Source organism: Dermochelys coriacea, chromosome 7 (genome assembly GCF_009764565.3).
Source record: "Dermochelys coriacea isolate rDerCor1 chromosome 7, rDerCor1.pri.v4, whole genome shotgun sequence".
Classification (NCBI taxonomy): Eukaryota; Metazoa; Chordata; order Testudines; family Dermochelyidae; genus Dermochelys; species Dermochelys coriacea.
Genome location: NC_050074.1, coordinates 59,025,670 through 59,043,428, shown reverse-complemented (window position 1 = coordinate 59,043,428; position 17,759 = coordinate 59,025,670). Strand labels below are relative to the sequence as shown.

The following is a 17,759-nucleotide window of genomic DNA, read 5'->3' as shown; positions in this document are numbered from 1 at the left end:
TAACATCCTTGGGAGGGGGAATACCAAAGAATTCCCCTCTACAGTAGCATTTAAGGTCAAAAAGGGGAACTATACAAAAACGAGGAAGCTGGTTAAAGGAAAATTAAAAGGAATAGTCACAAGAATGAAATGTTGGCTAGCTGAATGGAAACTTTTTAAAAACTCCGTCATAGAGGTTCAAATTAAATGTACACCTCAAATTAAAAAAAAAAAATAGTAAGAGGACAAAAAAATGCCACCATGGCGAGACAGCAGAGTAAAAGAAGTGGTTAGAGGAAAAAGGCATCCTTTAAAAATTGGAAGTCAAATCCCACTGAAGAAAACAAAGGAGCATAAACTCTGGGAAGTCAAGTGTGAAAGTATAATCAAGCAGATCAAAAAAAGAATTTGAAAAGCAACTAGCAAAAGACACAACAACTAAACAGCAAAAAAAAATAATAAGTACATCAGAATCAGGAAGCCTGCCAAACAAACAGTGGGGCCACTGGAGGCTCGAGGTGCTAAAGGAGCACTCAAGGAAGACAAGGCCATTGTGGAGAAGCTAAATGAATTGTTTGTGTCCATCTTCACTGCAGAGGGTGTGAGGGAGGTTCCCATACCTGAGCCATTCCCTTTAGGTGACATATCTGAGGAACTGTCCCAGATTGAGGTGTCAGAAGAGGAGGTTTTAACAAAATCGATAAACTAAACAGTAGTGAGTCACCAGGACCAAATGGTATTCACCCAAGAGTTCTGAAGGAACTCAAATGTGAAATTACAGAGTTACTAATTGGTGTATAACATAGCGCTTAAATCATTGTCTGTACCAGATTACTGGAGGATAACTATTGTAATGTGGATTTTTTTTTTAAAAGGCTCCAGAGGCGATTCTGGCAATTACAGCCCAGTTAGCCTAATTTCAGTACCAGACAAACTGGTTGAAACTATAGCAAAGAACAGATTTATCAGATGCATAGATGAAAGCAATTTGTTGGGAAGAGTCAACACGACTTTTGTAAAGGAAAAGCATGCCTCACCACCCTATTAGAATCCTTTGTGAGGGTCAACAAACATGTGAACAAGGGTGATCCAGTGAGCATAGTGTACTGGGACTTTCAGAGATCCTTTGATAAGATCCCTCACCAAAGGCTCTTAAACCAAGTAAGCAGTCATGGGATTAGAGGGAAGATCCTTTCATAAAATCAGTAACTGCTTAAAAGACAGGAAATAAAGGGCAAGAATAAATGGACAGTTTTCACAGTGCAGACGTAGATACAAGGGTCTCCCAAGAATACGTACTGGCACCAGTGCTGTTCAATATATCCATAAATGATCTGGAAAAATGGGTAAACAGTGAGGTTGCAAAGTTTGCAGACGATACAAAGTTACTCAAAATAATTAAGTCCAAAGCAGACTGTGTAGAGTTATAAAGTAATCTCACAAAACTGGATGACTAGGCAACAAAATGGTAGATGAAATTCAATGTTGATAAATTCCAAGAAGTACACATTGGAAAACATAATCCCAATTATACATACAAAATGATGAGGTCTAAATTAGCTTTTACCACTCAAGAAAGATCTTGGAGTCATTGTGGATAGTTCTCTGAAAACATCTGTTCAGCATGCAGTGGTGGTCAAAAAAAACTAACAGAATTTTAAGAACCATTAGGAAAGGGAAAGATAATAAGACAGTAAATATCATAATGCCACTATATAAATCCATGGTGTACCCACACCTTGAACCCCGAGAACAATTCTAGTCTCTCTGTCTCAAAAAAGATACATTGGAATTGGAAAAAGTATAGGAAAGGGAAACAAAAATGATTAGCAGTTTGGAACAGCTTCCATATGAGGAAAGATAAATAAGACTGGGACTTTTCAGCTTGGAAAAGAGACAACTAAGAGGGGGGTATGATAGAGGTCTATAAAATCATGACTGGTGTAAAGAAATTGAATAAGGAAGTGTTATTTATTCCTTCATGCAACACAAGGACCAGGAGTCACTCAATTAAATTAATAGGCAGCAGGTTTAACAAACAAAAGGAAGTCCTTCACACAACGCAGTGTCAACCTCTGGGACTTGTCGTCAGGGGATGTTGTGAAGGCCAAAAGTATAATAAGGTTTAAAAAAGAACTTGATAAGTTCATGGAGGATAGGTCCATCAATGGCTATTAGCCAAGATGGTCAGGGATCTACCCCATGCTCTGAGTGTCCCTAAATCTCTGATTGCCAGATGCTGGGACTGGACAACAGAAGATGGATCACGCAATAACTGCAGTGTTCTGTTAATTCCCTCTGAAGCATTTGACATTGGCCACTGTCAGAAGGCAGGATACTGGGCTAGATGGCCCATTGGTCTAATCAGTATGGCCATTCTTATGTTTTTACGCATTAGGTATTGGCCACAGCTGGAGGACGGGAGCCAGAGTAGATGGGCCAATGGCCTGATGCAATATGGCCATTGCTACATTCCTGGCTGTCCAACATGATTTCTGAATAAAACATACAAAGAGAAGAAGGGAGTCGGATGCTTACTATGCTGTACCCAGGCCATCTAATAGCAAGTATCACAGAGGCGATGCTGTGACAGTTGAACCACCACCTTCTCTTACCAGCATTCCTCACAGATCCCAGGACAAGGGCAGCAACCATCTTCAGCATCACACAGGTTAGCTCTTTCTCAGTGCCTTGCTCCAGACAGGGTGCTTGGGTCCCGGCTGCATATTCAAAACAAAGAGAGTTCCCCCAAAATATCCCACAAGATACCTGGTTACTGGTAACTAGAATTCCTCACAGCACAAGTGCTCAGCAAATATGACTCCCTTGAATGCTGGCACAGTCTACATGAAACCTACAGCACCTGATAAAATACTGAAAGAGAGGAAGGACGGTCCAATAGTTAGGGGCTAACCTGGAACCCTGGAGACCTGGGTTCAATACCTTTGCTTTGCTACAGACTTCCTGTGTGACCTTGGCCAAGTCACTTAGTCTCTCTGAATCTCAGTTCCCCATCTGTATAATGGCAATAATAGCTCTGCTCTACCACACTGGGGTGCTGTGAGGATAATACAGTAAAGACTGTGAGGTGCTCAGACAGTATGGTAAAGGGACCTATGATAGATATGTCCATATTGTCTTTTCAGCTGGCAGAATAATCAGAACCTCCTTCCATTCCCAGACAAGACTCTTCATTAAGGCACAGAGCACATGTCAGTGACATAAGGATGAAAATACATTAAAGAATATAGTAGTGATCAAAAACCAAATTGTTACCAACCCAAGAAATTCAAAATTCAGATGATACTTAAAAGGAGGCCAAACATTTTAAAGTCTGAAAACGCACCATTAAAGCACCCAAACAACCTCCGCCCCTGTAGTGAAGCCAGCTTCTAACCTTCCTGTCAGGTGTTCCTTTCGTACCTAGAGCCTGGTTCCCACGAGTACAACTAAGTGTTTCCAGGATCAAATCCCTACATTGTCAGATGTGTTATTTTTTTTATCTAAGGGATTTAGGAGTTCATACACTATGGCAGAGGACATCTTACATTTCTAAAGACCAATGTACTAATGCAATGACCACACTGCCATGTTCTCATTTGCCCTTTATTATCTTTGTTTATAGACTAGAAATCAGCCAAGAAAATTGACATAGCTGAATGGCATTCAGGCAAAGATAGAAGAGAGACTCACAAGCTCACTCATAACCATAACTCCTAACCAGAATGTGAGTTTTCAGGAACCATGATCTGTTTCCTTGGAAATCTATATCTAAGCAATTTGTTTCATGTATTACGACATAGTATTGAAAGTGGGCCTGCAAACTCCCCATCCCAAGTGGGTTCAAAATCTGAATCCATCATTTGACAGAATCTTTAGCTCCGATAATTAGAGAAGACCAGCTCAAATCTCACATCCAAATGACCCCATCTTTGGGGCCTTGGAAGTCCAGATCTTGACCCCAATGTTACAGCTGGTGCCCTGCTCTGATTTGTATGTGCTTTGTGTGAATTCCTTGTTTTCTGCCTGCGACAGTAACAATTAGAGTTGTGGTCTCTCATTAAGGAGACCTTACTTTTGGGGTGCCAGGCCCTTTAAATGAAGCCGGTCTGGCTCCCCGGTATAGAACAGATGCGCCCAGTTTGGCCAATTAAGAGGGGCTATAAAAGGACCTGAGGCTATAAAAAGCCAGGCTGTCGGTAAAGAAGGGGGAGCAGGAACAGCAGTAAGTTTCCTTGGAGAGGGTGCCACAGTCCCTTGGGAGGAGGGGCAGTGAGGAACAGGGCCTCTGGGGGAGAGCCCTGGGAGGCAGTGCTCAGTCAGTAGCGTACTGCAGTGAGCCCTAAGCAGGAAGGACTGAGCGAAGGGGAGGGGAAAACCCCCAGGGAGCCAAGAACATGCTTGTGTTTTTCTCCTCTGTTTGGAAGATAAAACTGGGCCTAGGAAGAGACTCTGGGAGTGGCTGTGGGTGCTCCAGGGACCTTGCAGCACCCACGATGAGACAACCTGAGCCTGATTTTCAGAGGGGCTGAATGCTACAGCAACTAGTGACTTTAACTGGAAACGAGAATAGTCAGCACCTGTGAACGTCAAGCCCAGGCTCTCAAGCTGGGCTCCCAAGGAACCCAAAGTGAAACGCTAATTTTGGTAACTTGAGCCCCCTTTTTAATGGCTGCCACTGGAGACGAAACTGCTGAGAGGTTAAGTCCTGTGGCTGATGCCTAGCCCATAAGCTGGGTAATATGATGTGTGGAACTGGAGAGAGTCAGATTTCAGGAGAAAACTAGTTTGGTGTGGCATCAGCAGCTCAGGAATTTAAGCCAGGGCCAGGCAGCTTCCATACAAACTCTAGCACCTCGGCACGTAACACTGGCCTCTCTACATGCTCAGTGTAGATCTCTTTCCTACAACTCTGCCTGCCCAACCACTCATTGCCAATGAAACAAGCTGTACCTGTCTTCCTCAAGATCTTGGCTTGCTTCCTCAGCTGAGTCAGCAGCTGGCCCAAGAGCCCCGAGTCTCTAAATATGTCAGTGAAGAGCAAGTCCCTCTTGGTGATGCTGTGAAGGCACTGCAGAGCAGCTATGGTGCAGAACGGCACCAAGTTCTCCTTTATCAAACACTCAACCTTCTTCAGGATTTCATGGGGAACATAGGACAGTTCTAGCACCACTGATTCCACCAGCTGGAAGAACTGTATCTGAACCAGGTGTGGTTTGAGGGGGATAATGTCAGTAAACTGGGAGATGGGCTGTAGCGTCCATTCCAGGAGGAAGAAGTTCATAGTGTCCCAGACCCACATGGTTTTTATAGCCAGTAAGATTCTCCTACAGAGGTGCAGGTCATTGGTTTTCTGGAAGATGGACTGCAACACCTGAAAAGCCTGGAGGTTTTTCACTGTCATTCCTGAGAAACAGAAATCAATCCATATCAGTTTAACTACGCTTATCTCAGGTCTAATACAGATGCCCTATCTGCACTATTAAGGCATATCTAAGAGCACAAGTCAGACACAGATCCAATCTCAGCAAGTATTGGAGCACAGGGGAACAGGAGAATACTGGGAGCACCCCTCTCCATCCTCAGGACCCAGAACTGTGCAGGGGTGACCCTCATCATAACTTTATGCAGTGCTCCAATTCCCCTGAGCCATGTGGACTTGGAGAAGAAAAGTTTCCAGGGAGGAGCGAGCCCCAGGGGCCAGAGAAACTGAAGTTGGCAGTAGCAGGCACAAGAGCACACAGTGGGTACTGCAGGAAGGACCGGCAGGCACGGCAGATGCCATGAGCGTGTTTTCTACAGGTCTGACTCCAGACATTCTCTGTCCTGCGCTGACTTGCTGTTTGCTCCTGGCCCCTCTTGCCTTCTAATTCCCAGTCTCTGCACCTCAGCCTCACTCCACGTGCCCTCCATAGCCTCTTTTCCCTTGCCCTGTCCCACTCCCGCCCTCCCCTGGTCTCTCAGCTTAGCTAGTCCCCTCCCAACCAAACCCCACTCCACAAAATTTAAACAAAAACAAAAATAGTGATGCCGGCATGGTGCTGGGAAACTATCCCACTGATCCCTCTGTAGGTTCTACCCCTTCCTCCACGCTGGGCCTGTCTTGTCTATTTAGACTGTAAGCTGTTCAGATCAGGGACTTTGTGGGTGATACAATTGTGGGTGGTCCACAGGCAGTACCAAATTACTAATCAGAACAGGTAAATAACTGCATTTAGAGACAATATAAATGTTTTGAATGGAAAATTCTCATTCAATGTCAAACTCATACAATGTCAGCATTTTTTTATGAAAAATTGTTGGTTTGCTAAGTTTTCATCAAATTTTCCATGTATCCTTTAGGCCCCCCATCTTGCAAACACTTACACATCTGCATAAGTCCCCACTGCCTTAGAAATAAGAAGTTTTCAAAAGTGATTTTTTTAAACAGTCCCACTATGTGATGGTGATAGAATAATTTGGGTTTTTTTTACGTTTCTCATTGTAAAATGAGAATTTTTTTTAATATAACAGTTCATATTTTTTTAAAAGAAATACTGTAAATGATTTTGAACATTTATATGATAGTTTGCCCATTTTCCAGCCAGCTGTACTTACTGTGTTATCCACGCTATGTGGGTTATGGCATCTCTCCATTGCAGCTAGCAGTGTGAATGGCAGCTTGTGTAGATGTACCCACACTAGCTGTACTCTAGTTAGTTTGCTAAAAATAAAAGTGAGGATGCAGTGCATGGGCCTCAGCATTGGCTGCACAAGCATGTACGTACCCCAGTGGTGTCAGGCAGGCCTGTGCAACCCACGCTGAATCCCACATCACACAGTTCTCACTTCTATTTTTAGCAAACTAGCTGCCATTAAACCAGATACGAGCTGCCATTCATACCCCGGGTCACAATATAGATGTAACCTTAGTTAACTTTGGAATTTCCTGATTTGCATGTTTAAATTCTCCACCTTAGCCCTGCAGGTGCACACATGCGATCATGTACATTTTCTTCTCTATCATGCACATGCTGTGCATAATTTCTTTTCCCATGCTAAGCCCACAGTAATATTTGTACGCGTATATACAGTACCAGAGGATTGTGTCTGTTCAAAATCAAAGTGTGGTAGCTGAGGATGTGTAATGTTGCCAGAAACTTTCAGTTCAGTTTTCCCACAGACTGTGAGGCAAGTCAGTATATCCAGCACCTCTTCGACACGGTGGTCTCCTTCACTGTGCGGAGATCTCTCCCATCTAAAAACAAAGACCGGGGTAGTCATATGCTTGTGGCTCAGTAATATTTAAAATAATCAGGTCCTTTCACAAACACATTCTATAGGGACACCAGATACTGAAGTAACAATTTCTCACTTTTCTCCCTCCCCCAGATCCCTCCACCACAGTAATCTCTTATGCTTTCTGTTACTGATTGGATGACTAATTGAACTGAATTGCTCTCCAGACAATTTTACAGTCTGACTAACTCCAAAGTTGGATCGGGGAAGAACTAAAAAACTGAACCAGATAATTAAAGGGCTGAGGTCAATAAGTGACTACAAAAGAGGAGACTAGCCAATGTTGAAATTAAGTCCCATTACATGTACCAGTAGAAGTGCGATACACAGCACCAGTTGGAAAAAGGGAAATTTTTCACAAAATAAGTATCCCGGTTTTTTGGGGTCAAAATTAACAAATTTATAATTAAGAAAAATAATCAAAATTTAGAATATTTCAGGCAGCTCTAGAGATCCAACCCAGAATGCTAGCCCTGTACTTAAAAATAAAATAAAAAAAAGAAACACAATTAGCAAAATGCGAACCATGAACATATATAATTCTTTAGTTTCTACAAAACTGCCTGAGATTTACAGACCCGTGGGCCCACTGGAAGTGGAAGACGTTGTTTAATCTCAGATGTGTGCTATCCATATGGTATTAGACACATGGATAATGCATTGAAGTCTCTGTTAAGCCATAGGCTGGTTCCAAACATCTCCCAGATTTGCAGTAGCTTAGATCAAAGGGAGAAAGAGTGACTGGTGAAAAGCAGTCAGCCATGTATCGTGTCGTTAAGTCCAGTGCTCTTATGATTGGGACTAGTGCAATCTTTCTCCTCAAACCTATCTATGCGCAGGCGTATGCCAGAATAAGCTATCATTAGGAATTAGAAAAGCCTCAGGGAATAAAAGACCATCTTTTCCCCCCTCTAGGGTTTTCAATGGAGGTGATGGGGAGCTGGTTGAGACACTGGCAGGCCGGGTGGCAGCTCTTGCCAAGGCTGCACGCATTAGCTATGAACAGACAAACTCATAGCTGGAGACCACACCAGGTCACTTATGTATTAAATGTTGTGCAAAATAGGTATTGGCTTTATAAGAATATATTTAGTGTTTAGACTCTATAGAGCATTCATAAGTGGCTGCACGTATTAATCTTATTTGTAATGTTTGTATGCCATTCTGTAAGGAAATATATACGTTTTGTTTTAAGATGTTGAAAATGTTTGCTCTAAATTTGTGAACTGAGATGGGAAGAGTGTTTCCGCCTGCCTGTCCAAAAGAACTATCAAAATCAAACAGGTTATCAAGGAATATCACAATACAAAGGCTGGCAGCTGTGGTGGAAACTACGCTGGATGGTAAAGTCTGGAGGGACCCTCTTAACGTCATCGGATGAAGTGAGCTGTAGCTCACAAATGCTTATGCTCAAATAAATTTGTTAGTCTCTAAGGTGCCACAAGTACTCCTTTTCTTTTTACGGATACCAATTAACATGGCTGCTACTCTGAAACCTCTTAACTTGAGAACTATAACTGTGGGAACAAGACTGCTCAGTGCTTTTGGGGAAACTGGTTCATGGTTATTCCACCGGCTATTGATGTAGTAAACTCAGGGCCTTAATAAAGAAGGCAATAATAGTGGAAACAGCAGACAAAACTGCTTTGTGTTTTGACCCAAGATCAGAGGTGGGCAAATGATGGATTTTTTTGGTTGTGTGGAAATTCTGAAGCAATTTATTTTTTTTTGAGTAATATCCATGGAGCCCATTTTAAAAAAAAATTGTTTCAGGTTGAAAGAAACATTTCTTTCAACCTGAAACAAAACACTTGGTATCAATGTCGAACCTTTTAAAAAAAAATTTAAAATTCTACAAAAGAGAAAAACTTAAAAGAAAAATCAAAATGTACCATAAATGTTGATGACATTTTTATTTTTTTCAGAATTTTTTTAAAATGTTTTATCCTGACTGAAACAATTTGGCAAAATCAACATTTTGTGAACTCTTTTAGTGTTGCCAAATGTGCATTTTTCACCAAAAAAGTTTTGATCAAAAAATTTTGCCCAGCTCTACCCAGGGTAACCTATGGGTCTTGTCCAGGTGTGAGCATATTAATCCTAGACATGCCCATTGGATTTACCTTTTTACTTAGAGATCTGCTCCATCAGGTAAAATGCTTCCTCTGGATAAAGACTTCATGACCAGGGGAGCCTTTCTGAGCAAAGTGGGTCCAGTTGAAGTCTCTCCTGATGTTATCCATATACTAGTGTTTGATTAATAAAACCTGGCCTGTGTCTCAATTTAGGTAATTCCCTAACCTACCTCTAGATTAACTTCTTCAATTGGCACTTCCCCTTGTGGTTTCAATGGGAGAAGTTACGCTGTGGTTCTGCTCTTTAAACAGCATTGCGGTGTTGTTAGTGGTTTGCTAAATGTGACTCTTTGTTACCAGCATCTTAGTGCTTCACCTGCCCACTATGTTACCTGGATCTTTCTAAAATGCAATTGAAATTTTAAAACAAGCCATCATCACCTCTGAAAATTATATTTAATTAGACCCATGCTTTATCATCCCCTAGAAACCCAGTGAAAACTCCATACTCACCTAAGTAAAATTTTTACCAGGAGCTGGTATCCATCATTATTTTCAAACTCCAAAAGCAAAGCTGAGGAGATAGGATAGGAATCCTTCACAAAACACAAGATGATGCTAACTGCCTCACACATGTCAGAAGCCGGCAAGGTGTCAGCCAACTTGAATAGATTCTGAATGGCTATCTTAATGCAGTCTGCAGCTGTGAATAAATGAAGGCACATGTTTAGTATCGACAGCCTGATGTTACAAACAACTGCAAAATCACAGACAAAACGTAACAACATGCTTGAAATTACATTTCCCAATCAAACAGGGCAGTTAATTCCTCTTTTGGCTAGAGAAGAGATTTGAGGGAGGTGGGGGGGCACAATACAGGAATACACTGCTAGCTTTAGCAACTAGAGTAAAAAAAATTAACAAAAAAAACAACTTTCATTCCTCAACTCCCATTACATTTCTGTGTTTGACCCACAGAAACACAAGCAGCTTCATGAATATAAATCTGCCCCCAAATAAATCTGCATACTATGAGTCCAGCCCTTTTAATACATGGTAAGTGGATGATGGACAATTAAATTATCTTGTATTAAGATCATCACATATACTCAGATAGAGATTAATAGTTTTGCACAATGAGGAGGAAGAGGATACATTTTGCTCTGAAGCTACCATTGGTGACTGGTCTTTTCCCTTTAGTCTAGTAGCCCACCTTCCAAGTGTGGTCATGCTGGCAATTCTTAGACAACTCACCTGCTGTCAGGACTACCTCTTACTACACTAGGACCTGATCTTACAAGTGGTGTGAATGAAGAAACCATGTTTGGGCACTTTTGCATAAAAAATAAAACAGATTTACATCCTATGAGGAGGATCTGATGGCAGGATGTTGATTATAAATTATCTGGATTGTTTTTTCTATTGCAGGGTGGAGATAAGTAAGCATTTTTTTTTAAAGATGAAAACACCCCTAATCTAATGGAAAATTCCCTCTAGGAAGAAGCCAAACTATCACTGGCAACCAGTCAGGATTCCCCAATACACTAGGCGCTGCAGCTGACAAATTTTCAGCAAGGTGCCAGGCAAATATCAGGAGAGCAATATTTAGAATGCTGGGGAACCCCAGAGATGCCAATTGGCTCTGGGGTCACATGACGTGTAACTCTTTTATGTATCTCTTGGCTTGGGTACCTTTAATGGAAGTGGGACAGGAATGACATGCTGCTGCCTGTAACTTTCTGTTCTATGCATAAATAAAAGGACTTCAGTTCCCAGGTTCCCATCAGCACTAAATTGAGCTCTAGTCTAGAAGTTCATGCATTTGCAAGTGATTGACTCTTGGGGGAACGTAGAAATGAAACCCAGCCAAGTGTGATTTTTCTTAGAGGAATTCATTCCATAGGTGCTCAGGAAAAAACAAACCTTGTAAGTACATGATGGCAGTTTTGGTCTGGGCCTTTGAAATTGTCCGAAGCACACGGCCTGTAGGTGCTTTCCATGAAAGGTTGCACTGGTCCCAGAGGGAGGCTGTTGCTATAATTAGAGACTGAAGCTCGGCAGCTGACAGAAGTTCCTCTAAACCTTGTTCCTCCCTGTACAAGTTGAGCATTGTCTGGAAAAGAAAATTGGTTGCAATGCAAATTAAATGCAGAATTTTGGGAAGCGTATAAGGGCTCCATAGGCTTGAATATATCGGGTCAAATCTGACCCTATATTAGTGGATGCAGTTCTACTGTGTAACTAGTTACGGCTATGGCCCCTATCACCATAATATCAGAGCCTCTCCCAAGTATCTAACCATCAGAACAAGAAGATCTGTCTTCATTCCCAGCCTGCAGACATAACATGATTAGTTTACAGTTAAGGTGTGTAGGGGGCCATGCAGGTGTAAAAATTGGAGGGAAAGATAAGTTGATGGAATGAGATTTTCATTCAGTTCTGTAACTGGCCAGTTCCAGGGTCATTCTTATCTCTTGCAGCAGAGAGTTCCACAGCTTGGTCCCAGGTCCAGTGGAAGGTCAGTCTTCCACTATCACTAGTCTCTGCTAATTGGTTGACAGTGTCATTGTTCTGGTGGAACTCTCATAGGACCTCATGGCTGGAAGCAGAAGTGATCCTCCAAGAAATGTCTTCTGCCCAGTAGAACATCTCCTTAGTTTTAATATGTAAATCTTTCCTGCACCTACACAATCCCTTGTTGCACCTTCAAGTACCTAAGAATAGTGATCCCTGCCTTAATCACATTTAGTAAGGATCTCTGGCCCAATACTTAATACAGGATAGATGGCATCTTTCTACCTTCTCCCTGCCCTTGCTTTTAGCTTATACGCAGCTCTCTGCTGGTTCTAAGCCAAGCACATAGAACGCCAAAAGCAGACACATAATGAATATCATGTATTACATTACAGGAGGTCAAAGGTACAGACCTGGTCTCCTCCCATTAGCTTCCATGGGAATTAAGGCCATTTGGCATTTTGCAGGACTAGGCCTATTTTGTGGGCTGGTCAGAAGATATCACTCAGACCCCCTCGCAATTGTCAGCATCGTCATGTGCTTCACTGTCACTTAGATTTCTAAACAATATCTGAGATTTTCAAAGCAAACATTTACCTTCAAAGGGGGCTGTGTGTTTATGTTGGCATTGGAAATCTCAGCCAATACATGTAGGGGGAAAATCAGCTTGGTAATTCAGTGCAACACAAAACTCTGGGCTAGCCTGTGCCGGCAACATACTACAGATAAAAGGAAGTACCACTCCAGAGGGAGCCTTTGGATTTCTCTTCTGGCCCATTGAGAAATTTTACTGCTCACACTCTTTAATCTCTCATGAAGGAGGGGTCCAAACTGAACTTATGGAAAAGCCCTATTGAACTTGACAGCAATTAAACCAATAGGGTTCCATGGATATTACTCAAACTCTATAGAATCTGACAGACAGTGAGATCCTCTCTCTAGAGCTGTTAAGACAACATACAGAACATCAGAGAACAATAGCCCTTGTTCTAGAATTCTTTAGGATGGCTTAAAAATTCTATGGAAAGTTACCATTCTCTATTAAGTCCCATGGTCTTTTTCAAAAGGACTGAATAGGCTGTTCAGGAATCCTTGTGTCTTCCCTATACTCTCTTTCACCACCTTAGTGAGCTCAGGCAACCAGTGACTCCTGGAGGTGTGATTTCCAGTCCTGGACTCCCACCAGATCAAAGCTACTCACATGCTACCCAACAGCTGTTAGATTTCATCCCCCCCGCAAATGCCTAGAATATGGTTCCCATGGTTTTCATGGTACAGCCATGCAGCCTTCTGAGTTCTGGGACAGCCAACAGTACACTTACATCACTACAATCAAAGGCAAATCTAAACAAGACTAAAACACTACCTTTTTCAGGAAATGAGAGACAAGATGGGTGAGGTAATGTCTGTTATTGGACCAGTTTATTTTGGTGGATGAGACAGGGACAATCTCTAGTAGCTCAAAAGCTTGTCTCCATCTCTTTCGCCAACAGAAGTTGGTCCAATTAAAGATATTACCTCACCCACCTTGTCTCTCTCATTTCCTAGGATCACCACAGCTACAACAACTCTGCAAACATTTTTTTTTAGGAAATTCATGCAACTTAACATGCAGGCTCTGACACAGAGCTGCTCAGAACTTTTCATGCAGCACATTTCCCAAGGAGAAATGTGGCTTCAGCCAAAGCAACGTTTTTCCCAGGAATGGGTCAATTCTGATGAAAAACTTTGGATTTTCCTATGGGAAATGTCAGCATGAGGACTCATTTTGAGCTGATACGTAGGAACACATTTTTGTTTCAACTTAAAATGTCACATTCCTTTTAAAAAAACAAAAACTGACATTTTAAGTCAAAATGTTGGTTCAAAAGAAAAATGTTCATTTCCAGCTGGTTCAAAACATAGGAAAACCAAAACTTTTGGACAGAAAAGTTTCAAGGTAGTATTGGAAAGAACAGCACAATCCAAGCATGTCCGGCTTAGCATGATAAACTGATTCTAACTCCATCCCAAAGTCTGAGTGAGCACCAGCATCTGTTCCTCTTCCAGGGTCCCTGAGCACTCAAAACCAAGGAACACTAGAGGGGATCCCTTACCTGAACAAACATCTCCTGAACTTGCTCGTCCTCCTCCCTTGTCTCTCCATCACTGGCTTTCCCCAAAGGAAAGGTGAAGAAAAGGTACAGGCACTGCATCAGAGCGACCGGGAGGCCAGATTTGATGATGTTCCACAGCGTCCCCTGAATACAAAAAACATCACACACAATGACTATTGTACTTCTCCCTGAGTATCTATCCATTTACCCTGAGGCCTTGGGACTCCTGCATCCTATCCCTGCTGTCACTCAAAAGTCCTAGACAGTGTGCAGCATAGTGACAAGGTCATGTAGCTGGGCAGTACCTGGTAGGGGGCAGCAGGCATCCTTACAGGACCTCCTACAGCCCACATTCTGTGTTTATGGCTCCTCCAAGCCAAAATAGCAGTGGTTCTCAAACTTTTGTACTGGTGACCCTTTTCACATAGCAAACCTCTGAGTGCGACCCCCCCCCATAAGTTAAAAACATTTTAAAAATATATTTAACACCATTATAAATGCTGAAGGCAAAGCAGGGTTTGGGGTGGAGGCTGACAGCTCTTGAACCCCCCATGTAATAACCTCACGACCCCCAGTTTGAGAACCCCTGCTATACAGACACCTGAAATGTCCTGCACTGGGAAGTCTGTAGTGGAGTCATGCCAGGGATCCAACCAGCAGTCTGACAGGCAGCTCATATCAGTGTCTGCCTCATCTTTAGCCACTGGGAACAGACTATAGCAACTGAGATCTGCGATGCTAAGCTGGGAGCAGCATATATGCAGTTTGCCAGAGGGCTGTGATGACTGCATGTTTGTAGCCTGCTGAGTCATTGCACATACATTTTAGAAAGAGCAGGATTAAAAGTAAGAGGCAACCTTTCCAAGAGACTTGACTTTTCTGGCACTAATGAATTAATTTCCTCCCTTCTCCAGCAAGGCCTTGTACTAACTAATCAACTGCAGGAATGAGGACCTAACAGTGAGGCTGCTTTGGCTTACAGGGACGTGATTAGAAACAAGCTAAATAGAGGAGGGGGTGGGTAGTGTACAAAGCTTAGAGACATCTTGTGCTATATGAAATATCAAACTTTTAAACTCTATGAAGAGCACAAATCACACTGCAACTGTGCCTCTACCAATAAATCAGTCTAAAGAGCCTCTCTCAGTTACATAGATAATGTTCTTTAACAGCTGTGTGTAAGATTTAGTTTCATATATTTGGATGAAAAGAAACCTGTCTGTGCTGCATGGACATCAACTGTCACATGGCTCTTTTCATAGGAAACAGGGTTTGCAATGTTTCAGAGTAGCAGCCATGTTAGTCTGTATTTGCAAAAAGAAAAGGAGTACTTGTTAGAGACTAACAAATTTATTTGAGCATAAGCTTTCGTGAGCTACAGCTCACTTCATCGGATGCAATGGAACCCTGGGCCAGATTTTCTCCCTCCCCTGTTGTTGTGCAGTGCTGCTGTTGCTGCCATCCTCCACTCCAGAGGTGGCTGCATTCCAGTGCTGCTGTATGTAGACAGCTTGCAAAGTGCTTTAGGATTCTTCCGGGTGAAAGGGTGCAGATTCCAAGCACGTCAGCAGCAGATCGCTAGTTCCCCGCTCAGGTCTCCCCTAGGTATATAGCTTGGAATAATAAAGCAGGACTGAAGCCGATTCAGGGAACTGAGCAAAAACAGCTGCCTGGCAGGTAGAGTGGGGCAGAACTCCCCTGTCTTCGCTGAAGGCCAGTTTGTAACCCACACTGGGCAGCTTATCTTTGATTTTATGCTTGGAATAACGTTTTGGTATAAACTCTGACATTAATGCTCAAGGATAAAGCCTTGGAGACAATACTCACTTACTGAAAACTGGGGGTTCTGTTATTGGAGCAGCTGCCTCACTCCTCTAGCTCCAAGGCCTTTACAGGGAGAAGGTGCACTTTTGCTTTCTCTTACCGAGTCAATCTGTGAGAGGAGGTACACCGATCTCAGAAGCACGCAGCCATCTTCCTCTTCCCCTTTCAGCTGCAGCAAGCACCCCACGGCCAGCCGAGCTTCCTCTATCATCACAATAGTAGACTTCAATTCCATTAAGGAAGCTGACAGCATTGTACTGAGCAACTCTTAGTGCACTGGGTGAAACTAGCAAAGCTACATTAACTAAGGGCCTAATCCAAAGCCCACTGATGTCAGTGGAGGGACTTTAATAGGCTTTGGATGGGGCACCAAGTGAGCAGTTAGGTAATGCTAATTAGTTGTTGGTGGAGTTTACAAACTCCCCTGGTAATGCCAACATAGTTCATAAGCTCTGCCAGCCAAATAGTTCAAGGAATTTACAGTGGTCACCGGGAAAGCAACGGAAGGCTCATGATCTTTTGTTTATTTTTAAGAAAGAACAAACATTTAAGAAATAAAATGTGTAGAGTTATTACAATGGTCCCCAGATAGATCAGAAACCAAGGAATGCAGATGGTTCAAAGCAAGTTAACTTGGCACAGTTGGGGCCAGGGCCACAGCTGGTGTAACTCTGATGCTCCATTGAAGTCAATGCCAGTTTAAACCAGCTGAAGATCCGGCTTAGTATTTTCTATTGTTGTTTCCCGGCCCTTCCTTAAATGCATAGCATAATACATTACAGCTGATGGTTAAATTTGGATCACAAAACACACAAGATTGAGCACATCCCAGGCCATGTGCCCTCTGGCTATTACCTGCAGGTTTGCCATTTAGCTTCTTCTTGATTTCTTCAGTCAGAAGTTTGGAAACCTCACTTGCTAAAAACTGAATGTTGGGGAAAGAGACTATCCCACCAGACTCTTCCCAGGCCTGAAATACAGAAAATGGGAGCAACTGTTTAGGTGTTGCTGATGCAGGATGTCTGTGTGGCTGGAGAAGCACTTGAGCCCAGTGGGCAGAGCTGAAATTGGCTAAACCAAGGTTTTTAGCCAATCCCACCAGGATAATTCCTCAAGCAACATTGGCCAGACTCAAACTGCAGGAGTTTGAAGTTAGAAACAAGGTTCAAGAAGATACTTTGAATAATGTAAGGAACCGGTCAGCGTGTGCATACACCACATCTCCCTACCCGATAGAACTGGAATTGCTCAACTATGTCTCATAGGTCCTATACTGCTCACTGACAATGGTATTTGTAATTTGTGTTGACTAGCACCCAAAATGCACTAGCCATTTTCCAAACACATAAGACATTCCCTGCCCTGGGGAGCTTACATTTAGAACTGTTTGAAAAATTTTGAACAAACATTTTCCTATTGGAAAATGGGATTTCAGTTAAGTCTTACAAAAGAAGAAACCAAGGAATGCAGATGGTTCAAAGCAAGTTAACTTGGCACAGTTGGGGCCAGGGCCACAGCTGGTGTAACTCTGATGCTCCATTGAAGTCAATGCCAAAGTCAATGTCAATTTTGATGGAATTTTCCATTGAGAAAATCTAAATAAAACCTTTTTGGTCCATCAAAGTCCTAGGCACTGTGTCAGCTCAGGCACAAACAAACCACAGAGGGATCCAGGACTACAACTCCCATGAGGCACTGCAGCAGGGCAGACTGACTCAGAGATAATGTTCACCCAAAACAAAATGTTTCAGGTTGACAGACTGAAATGTTTTGAGTCAAGAACATCAAGGTTTTGTTTGGATTGAAACCAGCAAAACAACATTTCCAGATCAAAACAATTTTGGAAATTTTCAACATTTCAACCCTGTCCCAATTTGGGATGAAAACAAATGCTGAAATATCAGAATTTCCTGCAGGATGGAAATGCTGTTTTTCAACCAGCTCTACTTACAGTATACAAGGAAACAAAACAAAGGGTGGGGAAAGGGACAGG

At 42.5% G+C, this 17,759-nt stretch overlaps 1 protein-coding gene across 6 annotated transcripts in view; it reads right to left on the bottom strand.

The window, feature by feature from the left end:
• WDFY4 (WDFY family member 4) overlaps positions 1–17,759 on the bottom strand; it is a 254,443-nt gene that overhangs the window by 187,777 nt on the left and 48,907 nt on the right. For all 6 annotated transcript variants that reach the window (XM_038410907.2, XM_043518469.1, XM_043518472.1 and 3 more), the window contains exons 4-11: positions 16,622–16,736; positions 15,867–15,970; positions 13,943–14,086; positions 11,256–11,445; positions 9,846–10,035; positions 7,056–7,216; positions 4,933–5,385; positions 2,595–2,699 (exon numbers count right to left, since the gene is read on the bottom strand). In XM_038410907.2, the coding sequence (XP_038266835.1) occupies positions 2,595–2,699; positions 4,933–5,385; positions 7,056–7,216; positions 9,846–10,035; positions 11,256–11,445; positions 13,943–14,086; positions 15,867–15,970; positions 16,622–16,736 (1,462 nt within the window). The remainder of the gene's footprint in view (positions 1–2,594; positions 2,700–4,932; positions 5,386–7,055; positions 7,217–9,845; positions 10,036–11,255; positions 11,446–13,942; positions 14,087–15,866; positions 15,971–16,621; positions 16,737–17,759) is intronic.